The sequence below is a fragment of the Ciconia boyciana genome, chromosome 10 (assembly GCF_034638445.1).
Source record: "Ciconia boyciana chromosome 10, ASM3463844v1, whole genome shotgun sequence".
Lineage (NCBI taxonomy): Eukaryota > Metazoa > Chordata > Aves > Ciconiiformes > Ciconiidae > Ciconia > Ciconia boyciana.
The window spans coordinates 35,290,001-35,306,579 of record NC_132943.1 but is presented as its reverse complement, the minus strand read 5'-3'; the positions used below and the strand labels follow the sequence as shown (position 1 = coordinate 35,306,579).

The window sequence follows — 16,579 nt, the reverse complement described above, 5'->3', positions numbered from 1 at the left end:
TAATGCAAGAAATGACACTGAGCATCAGCACATGGAGACATTTCTGCCTGAGACCAGTAAGAGACTTTTAGCCTTTTGTTTTTCCCTTTTTGACAAAAATATTTTTATTTTGTCTGTTTGCCATTGGTATTTTACTGATATAACAATGTGTAAGGTCAGGAACATCTATATATGTTTTTTCAGATGATTCCATGATACACATAACTGGAATATTCCAAAGAAGAAATTAGGTAAAATATTAAGGAACAAAAAATATTTTCCTTAGACTTTCAAGCTCCTGTATGTAATTCATGTAATAGCAGTGGTTCAAAACTAGAACTTTTTATCTTTTCAAGGTTGACTCTAACAACCTTGAGCGAGTACAACATCATGATCTGCTTGTGTATATAAGCAGTATATTTTTGCATGGAGCAGAATTATTTAGGGTTCAAAAACTTACTATTCATGAAATGCCACCCTGATGCCCAGTAGTTTGAAGGTTGATAAAGAATAAAGCTGTATGAGCAAGACACCAGTATTTGTGAAGTGAAAACCATGGTGAAGTAGGCTTTGATTTTTGTCAGTGAATTTTTCTATTTGTCTAAATTTATTGTTGCACCTGATAAAAGATTGAGAGGATAAGCTGAGGGTGGTTGGTTGGTCTGTATCTGTAAATTTGACATGACTTTAAGCCTATCTCAGGTGACATTCTGTTTCCCAGCACCTTTAATTTAATTTGAGAGACTGAGTATTTTTTTCTCCCCAAAGGTTATATTTTGTATTCCACAGTGATTTCAAAGGGATAGTTTGAAATGCTCCTATAAAAATGCAGGGATTGAAGCGATGCTCTCAACATTAAAGTAGCAGAATTACAGCCTGGAAGAGAAGCTGACACTTTGAGAAGTGCTGGTCTTAAATATTTTTTTTTTCCTAAAAATTCCTAAGAATATTTGAATTTACTAACTCTTCCTGAAATTTTGGGTCTGACCATGCTGCTTCTGTGTTGGTCAAAACCCTTTCTGTCGCTTAATGCCAACAGTCAGCATAAGGAGCAAGTACAGTCTCTGGCTGGGTCCTTCCAGCCTGTTTCTCCGGAATGGATTTAGTGATGTGGTATCACTGATATTAATAATTCTTTATTGCCTTCTAAAAAACAATGTCAGAAGTCCTTTAGATCCCTTCTAGTTCTGTCATATTAATTTCTAGGAGCCTTCATTAAAATATTGGGGGACAATTCATTTGTGAGCATTTCATCTATACTTTGTGACGCCCTCATGTAATTAAAACTTATAGCCATACGATAAGGGAGAATAAATTCACAGTCTCTATTGCCTTACTCAGACTTGCCCAGAGATAAACACTCTAATTGGTTTTTCATACAGTTTCTTAAAACCTGTGAAAGGAAATGCTGCTTTCTGAAGTATATTTAATTTACCGAATGTCTTCTGGTCTGTTCAGAGTTAAGTGTTTTGAGAATTTCAGTAATTCCAAGCATTTTGCCTCATTTTCTTTGCTGTAATTAACTGTTAGCCTTTTGCTCTGTATCATACATAAAGAACAAAATCACCACTGCTCTTCGATGACTGTTTTCCTGGAATAGCAATTTTCAGTGGCTTGGCAATGTCAAATAGAATTTCATAGCTTAAAGTGAGTGATTTGTGAAGGACTCTGTGGATTTTGGTTTGCCTTTCTTTGGCAAACCATAAATATCACAGATACATATAAAATCAGGAAAGCATCTAGCAATTACTTTAATATATTGTTAATGACCTTTTAGTTAGGTGGTTTAGCTGGATTTGCAGTTCAGCGTCCATCCCCTTTTGAAGACGAAGGCTGTGTATAATATGTGAGCAAAAAGTCCTGCAGTCCTTATAGTCGGAATAACATGGTCTTTTGGAGAAACAATCTTTCTGTGTTGGGTGGCATGTGCCTGGCAGGAGGATGCAGAGTGTGTTTTACCCTTCCTCTTTGCCAAGGTGATGTGTCAGTTGGGGTCCTTTTCCTTCAAAGTCAATACATCTAAAGTGATGGCCTTATCTGAATGTGTCAAACAACCTTTTATTCCTTCTTCCTCCAGTAATCTTTCTCTCCTCCCTTTACTGAGATGTGTCTACCAAAGGTTGTAGATAAGGCTTTTTGAGACAAAAGATACATGGTGATTTAGGGATGTGACAATGCAAGAATGCTGTTCTGTGTTACACTCTGATGTGCCTCAATCCCTTGGTTTATTTTATAATCTTTGGATAGGACCTAAAGATCCACTCATCTACAAAGAAGTAATACGTAACATTTATGTAGCACTTCACATTTTCAGTGACATACAAATATGAATCTGATAACAAGACTGATCTATTTGGTATGCCAAATAAATGCTAATAGATATGTTCTGTGTTGTTATGGAAGTAGTATAAGTACTGACTGCAGTTTATGTAATTTCTTTTTGCAACAGAATGCAGTAAGTATGACTTGTTTGCAGTGCTGATTTTGATGCATGCCAAATTTTAACTTTCTCATCTAGAGCTATGCAAGTTTTGCAATCTCTGATTGATAATTGCAATTGGTGTGAGGGGCAGAGTTTGATGTGGCTGAGAGTTTGGTGATCAGCTGTGATTTTGCTTTACCTAAAACTAAAACGATAAAAGTAATCTGTGCTACCTCAATATTTTCTAATCTGCTTGTGTGTTCTTAATCTCATTTTAGCAACCAGGTCCTTAATTTAAAACATTTAAATGATTGCAGTTGCCCTTAGTCATAACAATTGTATCACCATAACTCAAGCTTCAGAGGTATCATATAGCAGACTTATTTGATAGTGTAAAAAGGCATAGTGGTTTATTCTGCAAATTTTCAGCCTTCCTAAATAACCAAAGTATTCTTGATGACTAGTAATTAAGAAAGAAAGAAAAAAAAAAAAAGGACAAGGGGGAGGGAACCCCACAGCCACAAAGCCAAGACGAGAAGATCAGCAGCAGATATCCAAAATTACTCTTGATTGCAGTTATTTCTGCAGATGCATGTATGGAATTCTTACCATATTAATGACTCCTTCAAGCACTGGAAAAAAAACAGTGAAGCTGCTGTTCCCTTTTTCTTTGGAAATGACATTTTAAACCAGTCCTCAGAATGGGTACCTGGCCTCCAGGCTGCACACATAATAATGGAGATGAAGTGGTGAACCACAGCTTTTACGCTGCAGTCCTGGCCCCGGTGATGTTAGCAGTAAAACTTCAGTTGGCTTGAGCGCAAGGGCTTTACCTGTGGTATTTAGGGGCTTGCTGTGGCCGTCGTTTCCAGTGCTGACGGGTGTCCTTCTGGAAGCGTGCTGCTGTAACGTGGCAGCCCTGCTCCTGCGGCAGCCCTGCTCCTGCGGCAGCCCTGCTCCTGCGGCAGCCCTGCTCCTGCGGCAGCCCTGCCATGCAGCTCTGATGGAGTAGGCTGCCGTGGCTGTAGTCGCTGCCCACCCCTCCTTCCAGGGCCTGCTCTCTTCCCCGGTCCCTTCGGCAAAGGGTCACATGCGTGCTTGCTCCCTAACCCAGTTTTATAGGAATTAGCCTTTTAAAGGATTTTTGGTTGATAAAGTTCTTTCGGTTCCCATCATTTCATAGGGCAATTACTTGAGCAGTTTGTTGGCAGGGAGAAGGTGGGTTGACCTCTGGAGCCAATAATCTCTTAACCCGGGCTCAGCTGCAACCAGAATAGCAGCTTGGGCCTCGGTCTGTAGTGAAATAGGATCCTTTATTTGCTACTGAGTGATCCTGGTTGGAAAAGAGCTAATGCTACCATCATAACTTTGTTTATCAGAACCTGCAGGAGACTACATTTTACACATGGGGACAGATGAGTGCAGGCAAAACTATTGTTGTTTATTCCCTGACACCACAGGCCTCCTTATGAGTTGTCCCAAGGAATCGATACAGAGCCATCACGAATATAAACCTACAGAGTTTTTGTCTCTCCCAATGGAGAAAGCCTCAGGGAAGGATTTGGTCTAAAATTTCCAAACTAATCTCATTCTCAATAAAATATTACTCAAACCATCACATCGCAAAACTGGAAGGAGTAGTTAATAAAGCAGCTTGTTGGCTTGCAGCTGCTGCAGTAACTTACTCCAGCTGAGTTCCAGGGTGTTTACGCAACAGCAAATGAAAACATGTTTTATCTGACAGGACAACAGCTTTGAGCAATTCATTATCAACTACTGTAATGAGAAGTTGCAGCAGATCTTCATTGAACTTACCCTCAAAGAAGAGCAGGAGGAATACATCCGAGAGGTAATACTTGAATGGATCTTTCCTTATCCTCTGCTCTTGCCGTTGTCCCTGTAAAGATACTTGGGCATGCATACTGGATCCTCTTTTCAGAGAACAGAGTCACTTTTTGACCACATGGACCATGTTTGTGTAGGACTGCGTGGTAGTTACCTTAAGCAAAAAAAGTCAGGTTTGGTTTTGTTTCACATTGTGAGTTGTCCAGGTATAAACTAGACCCAACTCTCATTCATTGGCAACAATGGCTGGCAGCTCTGAGCAAGGGCTCATTAATTTATTAGAAGACTAATGCTGCTTTCTGGTATTAGTGCCGCTGCCCTACAGCCCGTGTTTTGGATTACACAGTAGCGTCTGGGATACACCCCAACAGTGGCCACAGCTCATCCTGCTTCAGAAGGGAATTGGGTGGGTAAAACAGTAGCATGCAAGCTGAAAGAAACTACAAATAGAGTTTTGGTCCTAGTTTTCTTTCAGTTAAGTATTGAAGGGAGCTGTGTGAGCTTTATGGGTAAATCGAAGGTGTGCTTTGGAGCCCAGACTCTGGTGTTTGATGTTATTCAGTGAGTGAACATCAAGTTGAAGTTTTAATAGGTTTCAGCAGTACTCCCCATGATATACAGAGCTCAGACAAAATACCAGCTCACAGCTGTAGAAACTGGCATACATTGTCTGTACTCAAACTGGATGATACTATTTTGCTCTACAAACATTTTTAAAAATTACATAAAGTTCCTGCCTTGTAATCCTGAGGATATATGAAGTTTGGGCATGTCTTTTCTTTTTGCATTCGGCGGTGAAACTCGTGAAACATTATTACTGCAGTTCGGTTCTTGAACGATATGTCAAATGCTCTGAAAAAACGAAACTGTAAGAAGTACTGCAGAGTGCAAATTAAGAATGAAATTAATATTTTCTTTTCCAGTCCTTTGCCCTACCAGTGTTACCTCCTGATGCATTGGCATCTCATCCTGGAAATTTTATCACTGATATTTGGGGGGAAAAAAAAAAAAGGATATTAGCAATATCTGAACAACAGCCAGACTCTGGATTTTTCAGATGGTCTGATCTAAATTTAGCCCTCTTTCTTCCTCCCATTAAAATAACCCCAACAACTAAGAGCTTAGAAATTTTGGTCTGGGATGCTTGCAGTGAAACGGGCTCATTTCCTTGTAAGCAGTGGGAGCGTGGGCAGCGGGGTGCTGGGGCGGGCGGCGGGGGGAGCCTGGCGGGCTGCCAGGGGAGTGCATGGGAAGCTGACACGGGGGGGGGAAGGAATGGAGAGTGGGTTTGGCAGCCGCTCAAGGACAGTCATTTTGCACAGATAATGTTAGTAGTAGATGATTGCATTTCTTTCTTAATAAAGAAAATGTTGGTAAGCATATAGAATTAAATTTGAAAGTAGAATATAATTTAAATTGCCTAGAGGAAAACCTCCCTCGATTGTTTTCCGGTTCATACATTTATTTTTTTTTCCTCATAGGGGATTGAATGGACTCATATTGAGTATTTCAACAATGCTATCATTTGTGATCTAATAGAAAATGTAAGTTATATTCAAGAATCTCTTTGATTTTTTTAATGCATGGATTCAATTCATTCATTCATTCATTCAGTGGATTGAATTTAGCTGTAAAGTCTGTATGCATCCTCACGCACTTTGATTTTATAAAACAAGCCACTCATTGTATTAGTCATCTTATTTTGTATGGTAAAAGTTTATTTTACAAAAAAAAATATTTTTATAAGGCTATATGTTACTTCATTAGAAATGTTCAGCAGCACCTACACACAAAAAAAACCCCAACCAACCAAACAACCCTTAAATGTTTACATTTAGTGCTGCTTTCAATAGCAGATATTGCATGCTGCATTGTAAATAATATTTCTTTTTATATGGAAACTAGAAAACGCAATGACTTGTTACTGAGTGCTTTAGGTACAGAAAGTACTTGTATCTAATGAGAGGACTTCCTATGGACTTTGCGCAGCAAGAAAGATAAAATTCCTTAACAATCGGAAAAGAAAGGGTTTTAACCATTAACATAAAATGTATGCTGGTTTTACCCATAAACTGGCTACTTTCAGTTAAGTTGGAGTTTCTGTAGTCTGAGTAAATGACACGAAATTCCAACGTGAAGTTCAAGATTCAGTTGTCAGAAGCAGTCTTTCAAAAACACAGATACTAAAATTCTGTTGGAAATGGGGACGAGGAAAAGAGCCAAACTTTGAGATGGCTTGAAGAACGTTTTTCTGGGTAGCCAAAGTCAAACAGGAGAGAGCGGTCTCCTCCTTTTTATGCCTTGATGGAGACGTGATGGAAGCAAACCCTAAAGCTCTTGTCTTGAAACTTTAGAACCAAACTGGAATCCTGGCCATGCTAGATGAAGAATGCCTGAGACCAGGAACTGTTACCGATGACACCTTTTTAGAAAAACTGAACCAAGTCTGTGCCACTCACCAGCATTTTGAGAGCAGGATGAGCAAGTGTTCCCGGTTCCTCAACGACACCTCCTTGCCTCATAGCTGCTTCAGGATTCAGCATTACGCTGGCAAGGTACCTGGTGAAGTGGGGAGTACGTGGTGTTTGGAGGGTGTTGCACCTGCGTGAAGCCTAGGTTTGGTACAATGGGGAGGCTCTTCATCCGTTAAATGGTGTTACAGTAATGGAGGAGAATTGTTTGAGTCAATAGTTGATCAAAAAGTCCAGACCTGTCTTAATCTTTTCCGTCTTAAGCCTAAGATTCATGATTTGGGCTGGAAGGTTTTCAGAGATCATGCTGCTCTAGTTGAAATCAAGGCCAGTACTCCTTTCGGCAGAGGAGAAAGATGTCCCATGTGCTTTGGTGGTGAACTGCTTGTGCTGCTAGGTCTCTGGAAATAAAAATGTTTAGATTGACAAGAATTCACACACATCTGAAGGCAAGATATTTTGGAAAACATGTTCTTTGTCACGGAACTAGCTGAAGTCCTTAGTCATGTTGATGAGAAAGCGGAGGTTTTGTACATTTGAAGGAACTGAGTTTATTTTGACAGCCTGTGTGTTTAAACAGATGGAAGAGAAAGCTATACAGAGGGCTTGCAAATGTATTTGCTTTTTACAACATAAGCAGTGTGAATAAATACAAGTCTGATAGTTTTTGATGTATAATTCAGTCTGACTTTCTATTAATGAAAATCAAAACTCATTAAATTTGTAAAAAGAAGACAACTTATTTTAAAAAAATTAAAAGTAAGCATAGGGATTGAAACTATACCTCTTGGTTGAATCTGCTGTACTGTTAGTTTCACAGAGTAATGAATATTTGGAAAGTGTTTCATTTTGCTAGGACTGTTTAATCCTTCCCTATTTTTTAACAATCTCTCAATCTTACAATTTTGAATAGCTTGATAATGTGCTCATTCAGAATAGTGCTGGAAATGTCATACTTTCAGCCTTTGAGGCAGCCATTCGTTAACTTTACGTTATGTATTTGCTAAGAATGTTTTGTAATTGCATATAGTCTATCAGGGATTAATACTTAGATACTTCTTTGGTTGTCCAAATTCAAAGTGAATTGAAAATACCCCAGTGCTTTGAGAAGGACTGCAAACAGACTGTGTCTTAGCAGGCAGTGAGGGTCTTTGATGGATATTGGCATTCACTTAGCCAGTAGAGCAGTCAGTGAATTCCTCCTATTTTGGGAGGAATGTTCTTTTTCCATCCTCAGCTGAGAACATTTTGATCTAGTCACTGGACAACAAAAGTTTGATTCTCCTTTTATGAAATATAAGCAAGTTCATATGAACAGTTTTTTTCAGTAGTGGCATTTACCACACCTGGCAGAAACAGAAACGTGTACTCCAAAGAAAAATGCTGCCTGAGTTCCCAGCCACTTGCTGTTGTGTAAAATATGGCTATGTCAGTATTAGTTTTATTCAGTATTCTGTGTCAATAGTACATATCTACATAGAACTGAGAAATCATGAAGCTGAAGAATCTGTATTACCAGCTGGATGACTTGTCACAATTAATTAAACTAAACTTCGTACCCTCAAAAATTAAAAAAGCCAGTAGCACTCTGAGATCTACATGAAGTTCCCCTGGACGCCTCCTGGGTCTCCAGCTGCAGGTCAGAGCTTTGCATTTATGCTTGTTGTCGTTGGACTGTTTTCCTGGTAAAAGTCCTTTAAAATAATAGTCCCTGGAGGACTGCACAGATAGCTGCTTGCTGCTGCAATATCAAGAGGTGAAATTTCATGTCTTGTTTTAGTTAGGCAAATAATGTAAGCATTAGTACTTTTAAGGGAAAGGGTATTTTTGCTGTTGTGATTCAAAAGAGAGGGAGAAAACCTTTTGTCAGCCAAAAAAAGATTGTTTTGGAGTATTGGCAAGCGGTGTTGTATCAGAGTTATCACGGAAGAAGGGTTTTTTCCATTTCGGAAACCAGAATTGATCAGGACAAGGAACTGTTAGCAGCGTGAGAAAATGCATCTTTCTCAGGAAGCGTGTTCACAGAGATTTTATCCAACAAAAAGTCTTCCAAATGTCAAATTTCAAGTGAAAGCTGAAATGTCTTTCATTTGTTTTGGATAGTGAGAAAGAAGGAGAAATAAATTTCTTGGTTCAGTTTTGAACTGGCCTATGTTATAGTTCAAAACATGCTCTGATGAGACTCTTCTGTATTGTTCAGGTTATGTACCAGGTGGAAGGATTTGTTGACAAAAATAATGATCTTCTGTACCGTGACCTGTCCCAGGCCATGTGGAAGGCCAGCCACTCTCTTATCAAAGCGTTGTTCCCAGAAGGTAACCCCGCTAAGATCAATCTAAAGAGACCACCGACGGCAGGTTCACAGTTCAAGGCTTCGGTTGCTACCCTGATGAAAAATCTTCAGACAAAAAATCCAAACTACATTAGGTAAATTACCCTGTGGCAAAGCTTTCGTGAATTTATGTTTGGCAAAGTTAAAAAAAAGAAAAAAAACAACCTTGATATCCAAGGATAAACTATTGAAATCTATGGTTTAAACTTACAATAATAGTTGTTGACATGTACAGTGATGCAACCAGATGTCCCTGTTCGTTTCCCTTTCCAGGTGCATCAAACCCAATGACAAAAAGGCTGCACACATTTTCAATGATGCCCTGGTGTGCCACCAGATCCGCTACCTTGGTCTTCTGGAGAACGTCCGGGTCAGAAGGGCAGGTTATGCGTTCAGGCAGGCGTACGAGCCTTGCCTGGAAAGGTACAAAATGCTGTGTAAGCAGACGTGGCCCCACTGGAGAGGGCTAGCCAGGTAAGAAAACATCAGCATTCTTCCCTGTCCTGTTCCAATGATTGAAATTACTATCTTCCACATGTTCTGATTTTTTATTTATTTATTTAATGAACTTTCAAGTGTGTTAAAGCTAAATTAAAAACTAAGCCAATGTGGCTCAAGTGTTTTACTTGTATGTTGTTCTTTAGCATCTTGTTCCAGATTTTGGATGAGTTCATTCACTGGGAAACCTATACTTTCCAGTAGGCTAAAAATTACAGTTCCTTGGCAAAGGAGATGATTTTAGTGATGAACTAATCTACTCATGGAAAAGATTTTGCATGTGATCAAGGAGAGCACGTTGTTTTTAGATTATATTGGACCTGCAAGAAAGGGGAGGAGAGAGAGAGATACTGGAGTCGAATCAAAATGACGAGGAGGTTTGGAACGATCAGAAGGACCCTTATCTTTAATAACCAACTTTCAAAGTGTAGGAACACCCATTTCTTTGAAGACAGTCATGCAATCTTCCTCTGTCCTTTTAGGAATAATTTTACATAACGATTGGTGAACAACTATGAGATAATACCTCTTGCAAATCAATTGTATTAAATTTGTAATTTTAAATTGCATAGTATTCACATGTATTTTTACAGATGACGTCTTGGGTAGGCAAATGAGCTTCTCTTAATTATTTTTACATGTGGCCACCAATAGCATGATTTAAATTTCTTTCATAATAGATTAATAACTTTAGCTGCAATTTAAATCTTTATGTTATCAAGGTAGCGGTGGAAGTGCAGTATTGATAACAATAGCATTGTTACAATCCTCTCAAAGCTCTGTGCAATTCCTCTCTTTTCTTTTTTGTTGACATTTATAAAATGCAGTTGGTAGAGTGTGGAACATTAGCATTTGTCAAACTCGTCAGTCTTTGTTTCACATTTTGACATTAGTGCGAGAGCCTTTCCTCCTTTCTTTTTTTTTTTTTAAAGTAAAATCATTATAGATGGTAAGAGGAAAAAATAGGCCATTGCTCATGAAGTTAAAGAAAAATTTATCTTTTTTCATCAAATTATTCTGAATCTTTACAGTGATTATTCTTGCCTTTAGCTAAATAACCAGTGAGTAAATGAGTTAGGTTTTCAATCTTCTTATGTCAAGCACTATTTAAGAATTTAAAATATGCTTTCATATGCTTTCCATAAATTAGTCTGTGAATATGTAAACTAAGAAGTTTTAGAGCTGGGGGTCATGTTTGTTAAGCTCATTTACTTCTTATTAGGGCTGGAGTAGAGGTACTGTTTAATGAATTGGAAATCCCTGAAGAAGAATTTTCATTTGGTAGATCAAAGATATTCATCCGCAACCCAAGAACGGTAAGTGAAAAATGTCTTCCCCTGCAAAATCAGGCCATCTTTCACGAGGATAGCCTGTTGTGAACTGCATAATTCACTAGCTGGTTACTACAGATTTTTCTAGATACAGTGCTTTGATATATTGCTGTGGAATATAGCATTATAAAGGCACTTTTTAATGTTAGACCCATTAAAATTGGTGCAAATCAAGACTCTACAATAGCTGTCAGCCTGAATTTAATGTAATTTCTGTGCACTGACTTGTGGCAATGTATCTGCCACAAACCCTGTTAACTTATCTGCCTACAGCTCTGAAGATGAATAAACCAAAAGGTGTCTGAAGGGGGACTTGAATAAAGGCGAGATTTCTCTTACAATAGCTGTGCTTATGGGGTGTTTGGTCTTTTCTCCTCTACTGTTTTTCTTCCAACATCAAACAAAACCCTAAAAACCCCACACCCAGCTCTTCAAACTAGAAGATCTGAGAAAGCAGCGGTTGGAGGACTTGGCTACTCTAATTGAGAAGATTTATAGAGGTTGGAAGTGCCGCACACGCTTCTTGTTAATGAAAAAAAGCCAGATCGTGATTGCTTCCTGGTACAGGAGATATGCAGTAAGATAATATCCTTACTAAGTGGGGGGTTCTTATTATTGTTTAATATATTTTTTCATATAACCTTAATAAGATATTTCATATAACCCTCATATGATATTTTTCCTTGATATGTATGGAGAAGTGTTGAAATAATTCAATTTTGTGTTAGTATTTAGGTACCAAAAACGTGAATAAAAGAAAATTTAGTTTTTAGAGACCACTGTTAAGTACTTACTTTGTGCTTGTGCTTAAATAATTAAAAAGCTCACCAGAGTCCTTTAGCTCTGGGAGGGCAGGATTTTGTGGCCCAGCTGGGAAGAGTCTTTCTCACTCAGCTAAAATGCTGCGCTGCCTAGCACTTAGCGTGCTCTCAAAACATATGGTTAATGTGTAAAAAATGTTCGGTAATATACATGTGGAATTCAGTCATTCCTAAGGCTTTTTGTATTTTTTCCTTATTTGGAACCTTTGCATTTGAGGTTCAACAATGCTGCTTGGGAGGATCCCAGGGATTTATTTTAATTATAGCTCGTAAGACTCGTAGTTCAGTAGTTGTTACTGATACAGTTCTGAAACAGTTTTAAATCTGCTTGTAGACTGGGTATTCTGTGTCATGAACTGAACAGTACTGTTATATGACTCTCTCATGTCTTTTTGTCAGTAAATAACATTGACTTATGTGATAAAAAAAGATTTATTGTTTTTAAGTTTTAAAACAATTCTTAAACATCTCAGCTGCATTTTGTTATTGTGTCCATATTGGAAAGCTTGATAAAATATATGGTATGGAAAGAAAGCACCTTTTTAAACTGCAAGTTGCAGAATTGACAGTCACTGCTTTTCAGTTGATGAGCACTTCTGTTTATCACCTTGAAAGCTGTTAGTGTTTGGTTCCGTTATCTTGGATAATTAGAGAAAAGTATGGGTAATTCAGAAAAAGTATGAATAAATGCTTTTTCGCTGTAAAAACTCTCCTCTCTGAACTTCTGTGATTGAATGCACCATTTCTACAAACAGCATCGTTACAGAATTGCATTGTGTCCATATGGCTTCATTATGATCTCATACAATCTTAATGAATTAAAAATGGAGTTACCACAGCTAGATTGGCACAACTTTTAATGTAAAGAAATGAAAACAAATACGTGACCAAGTTCACATCATTGTTGATTTCTTAACTGTCCACCTTTATTGGTTCACTGGTGAAACATGGCAGCAATTGTCTTTGGATGCAGGTTGAACTCATAGCAAGACCCTTAGAATTACTTACAGGTGACGATAGTGATATTTCCTCAGCCTCTCCATGTAGATGGAGGACACCATTCCCCTAACCCAACATGACTATTAGGACCTGTGATTTGGAAGGTTTCGTAAGGCATCCCTTGTCAAAAAGCTTTGTTCACGCAACTCCTTGTGCTGGAGGCTTGGCTAAAGGATCTGCAGACACTCGCCTGTCTGTTCCCTTGCAAGGCATGACAGGCGTCAGTCATGGCATGAATGTGGCCTGGAGGGGAGTCTTTCCAGCTTGCTTGCAGAGACGTTCACTGTAATTGAGGGGGCTGAGTGTGAAGTCTAAAAGCCTTGTTGCAAAGTCTGTCAACTGTTGTTCGCTTAGTATTATACTAACCACTGGTCTACTGGAGAACTGAGCTTTTTAGAAGGAAAATGCTCGGCTGTCCAGGAAATTTATTGTTCAAACTGGCATACTTGGATAATATTCCAGCATGTCATTCAGGAATCCATGGGTTTTCTTTTTTCCTGTTCCTAAATTATCATCAGCATTTGGTATTATAAAGGGACTGCAAGTAATAGGAACAGCACAAGTCTTACGAAAAGACGGTAACAAGCTTAGCCAACAAACCTGAGCATTTGTGACGGTTTGTATGCTACTCTGTTGGTGGGAAAGACAAATAAAGCTGTACTGTTAGTATTTAATCCATGTCACTTTTGTGCTGCTGACCATGAACTTAGTGTTTCTGTAGACAGAGAGTGGCATTGTCCATGCAGCATTGTTGATGGGCTTTATTTCCCCTCCAGTTGAACACAGAATCTATGCTCTGATCTGCTTGGTCAAAAATTGTTCACTTCTTACATTTAGTGCTTGTATCCTTAATCATATTTTCAAATGTTAGTAATGAAAGTTGTATTATACAATATTTTACAATTGCAATACTCTGTTCTAAGCATCGCATATTTATTTCCAATACAGCAACAAAAGAAGTATCAGAAGATAAAGAGTTCAGCTATTATAGTACAGTCTTACATCAGAGGATGGAAGGTGAGTTTCCTGTTACTGCGGCTATGTCTGCATGGTGAAGTAAGGAGCAGGTCAGAAAACACATGCCTTCTGTCCACTGAGCTGTGGCTGTGCCGTAGCTGTTGTTAAACACTTGTGTTTGCCATAGAAGAGGTGTGTTTGGGATATCTGCCTGTAGCCTGGGCTCTAAATCCCTGCAAAGGGTGTGAGTAGAAGGCTGGGACCACACTAAACTACTGGGTTATCCTTGGGGCATCTTCTGCCAGAGAATTTGGAGAGAGGTGCCCTCTTTACGTGGGCTTCAGGACTGGGGCGTGAATGAGTGAGTCCGGTGCTCAGAGCAGATCTAGGTAGCCCAGCAACTCCAGAGTGTGATAGTCCGGTACTCTGCCTCTGGGCTTATGCAAACTGTAACGTTGGACTGATTTGGAAGAAATAAGTTGTGGTTGGCAGTTATTTTATGGTTAACAGGATTCTCAAAGAATGAACAAAATTGAAAGCAGGCTTAAAAGAAAGAGTTTGGGTCACCTGGGCAGTATCTTACTTGGGTTAAGTCTTCAATTCTCCTCTGTATGCTAAGCAAAAAGGTGAAAGTGTGTTGTACTCATCTTGTGTTGAGCAAGTACTTTATTGCTGTTTGCTTGTCCTCTGCCTCAATTTGCTACACTCTTTGCTTCTTCTCTGAGACGTTTGGACTTCATGAAGGGATAATCCTGCAGCCGTAGTAGAGACTTAAGGAGTGATGCTGTAATAAGAGAGAAAAATGAGGTTAACAGCTCACATGAAAGCAGCCACTGTGCTTAAAGCAACTACTGCTGTGCAGCTTCAGAAAAAAATGTCCCTGGGCTCCTCTGTTTTCTTATTAACCTCTCTCCACCCCACTAAATGTGGCTTTCTCCTCTATTTAGGGAAGAAAGAACTGCCTTTAATTCTGGAGTCAGTTCCCTTCCTGTCAGACAGGGAAGGAAGAGGGTGCAGTTACTAGCTGCAGGGGTAAACAGCCCTCCTCTGTCCAGAAGGTTTTAAAGTTTGCCAGCAATAAGCTACCGTAATTTGATTTTACTATTTTTCTTGATTTTTACTTTGTCTTTATTATTTTGTTTAAATGAGGTAACAATATCCTTTCAGTCTAACTATTGACATGGTGTCTTTTACCGTGAGCGTTATTTGAAGAAAATTGGGTAAAAGCATCATCTCATCTTGAGTTATGGTTTTCTGTTTGTCATTGGAGAACACGCTCTTTTGCGGTGGCACTGCCATGAATAAAAGCAGCCTTAAGTGTGACCTGAAGCCAGGCAATTTACTTGTGATTTATTCTTTATTGCAGTCTGAATGGATAGGACATTTACTGTGTGGAGGAAAAGTATTGTTGCCATCGTACAGACAGACATCTAGGTATCTCAGGTGATGCAGCAAATCTGGGAGAAAACCAAACGTTGAACTAAGATCCCCTGAACTGCCAGTCCTAAGCTCTCACGTGTGCACTGAATCCTCCCTGGAACAGTGAATGTTAGGCTGCACAGCATTTATGAATTTATTTGCTTGGGCATTTGGAGGCATTGTGTTTTGGTTTTGCCTAGATTTACAGGTTGCAGTGCCTTAGTTTAAAATCACTAAGAAATTATAGTTATTGATTTGAATAAAATAATGTTTTCACTTGTTTACAGGCTCGGAAACTTCTTCGGGAACTTAAGCATCAGAAGCGTTGTAATGAGGCTGCTACAATAATTGCCGCTTATTGGCATGGTACCCAGGTAAGAAAATGGCAACAAGTTGTGCACTTAATTGTCTCTACATAGAATGAAGGCGGCCCTTCAGGATAAAGTTATCTGGGAATATTTTCAGTGGCTTAAACTACTGATTTCTATGTTTCTCTTTGCTGCTAACAGGTTTTAGCTGGTGCAATCTGGGAAGCTGGGACATGCTTTAATATTGGCTCTTTGTAGTGAATAGTTTCTTTCTTTCTTCTTGCACCATGGGGAACTTGCAGTAACCTTTTCTTTCCTAAGCTTTTCTATATCCCATTTTCAAATGCATCACAGGCGCGAAGGGAACTGAGACGACTGAAGGAGGAGGCTAGAAATAAACATGCTATTGCTGTTATTTGGGCTTACTGGCTCGGATATAAGGTACTTCATGCACATATCACATGCCCCCCTCATTACCCAGCAGTATCAACATTTAATCAGTAGTAAATAGTGAGAATTAATGACTAATACAATTGACTTCAAAATAATAGAGCATGATCGTTGATTTCTTTCCATTTCCATTCATGCCACACTTAATAAATCTGACAACATTCTGTATGTCAGTTTTTTGTAGAGTAGGAAATTCTTTGCATGGCAGCCAAGTAGTGATTTGCACTAACAAGCTGTTAGACTAGATTAAAAATGACTAGACTACAGTATTCTCAAATTAGGAAATGCATTTAACTACGTGTAAATATGCAAAGCATGGTTTGTGGGGGGAGAGAAGGTTGCGCTTTTTTGGTGTGTTTTTTTTTCCCCCCTAACAAGTGCTTTCAGTGACACTGTATTAGTGATCCAATTGAGATTTTCACCAGGCTGTATGTTCTGCACCCTGGACAGTCTTCATTTACAAGTTCAAACCAATGCTGTTAAGTTTTACTAAATTTTAGTGTTAATTGGTTTAATTGATTCTCTGGCTGTGATATGAACCAGTAAGAAAATTTCAGTAAATATAAGTACAGCACGGTTTTATGACCTGATCTTTTAGCAGAAAATTATGTTAGTTTGCAATTCTAAACTTACAGCCCTAGAAAAATCCCAGGAATTCCAGCATCAGCTGTTTGTTTTCAGAAGCAAAGTCCCACTGAAAGATTCTTGCTAATCCCCAGCCTGCAGTTGTGGGTTATGTGAACATTT

At 38.9% G+C, this 16,579-nt stretch overlaps 1 protein-coding gene across 4 annotated transcripts in view; it reads left to right on the top strand.

Annotated features, from left to right (window-relative positions):
- Positions 1 to 16,579, top strand: part of MYO1B (myosin IB) — a 117,326-nt gene that overhangs the window by 82,460 nt on the left and 18,287 nt on the right. For 2 of the 4 annotated variants that reach the window (XM_072875297.1, XM_072875295.1), the window contains exons 14-23: positions 4,146 to 4,250; positions 5,728 to 5,790; positions 6,601 to 6,801; positions 8,918 to 9,144; positions 9,323 to 9,523; positions 10,770 to 10,863; positions 11,306 to 11,455; positions 13,647 to 13,715; positions 15,362 to 15,448; positions 15,737 to 15,823. In XM_072875297.1, coding sequence (XP_072731398.1) covers positions 4,146 to 4,250; positions 5,728 to 5,790; positions 6,601 to 6,801; positions 8,918 to 9,144; positions 9,323 to 9,523; positions 10,770 to 10,863; positions 11,306 to 11,455; positions 13,647 to 13,715; positions 15,362 to 15,448; positions 15,737 to 15,823 — 1,284 coding nt within the window. The remainder of the gene's footprint in view (positions 1 to 4,145; positions 4,251 to 5,727; positions 5,791 to 6,600; positions 6,802 to 8,917; positions 9,145 to 9,322; positions 9,524 to 10,769; positions 10,864 to 11,305; positions 11,456 to 13,646; positions 13,716 to 15,361; positions 15,449 to 15,736; positions 15,824 to 16,579) is intronic. The other 2 variants (XM_072875296.1, XM_072875294.1) reach the window with 1 other exon arrangement.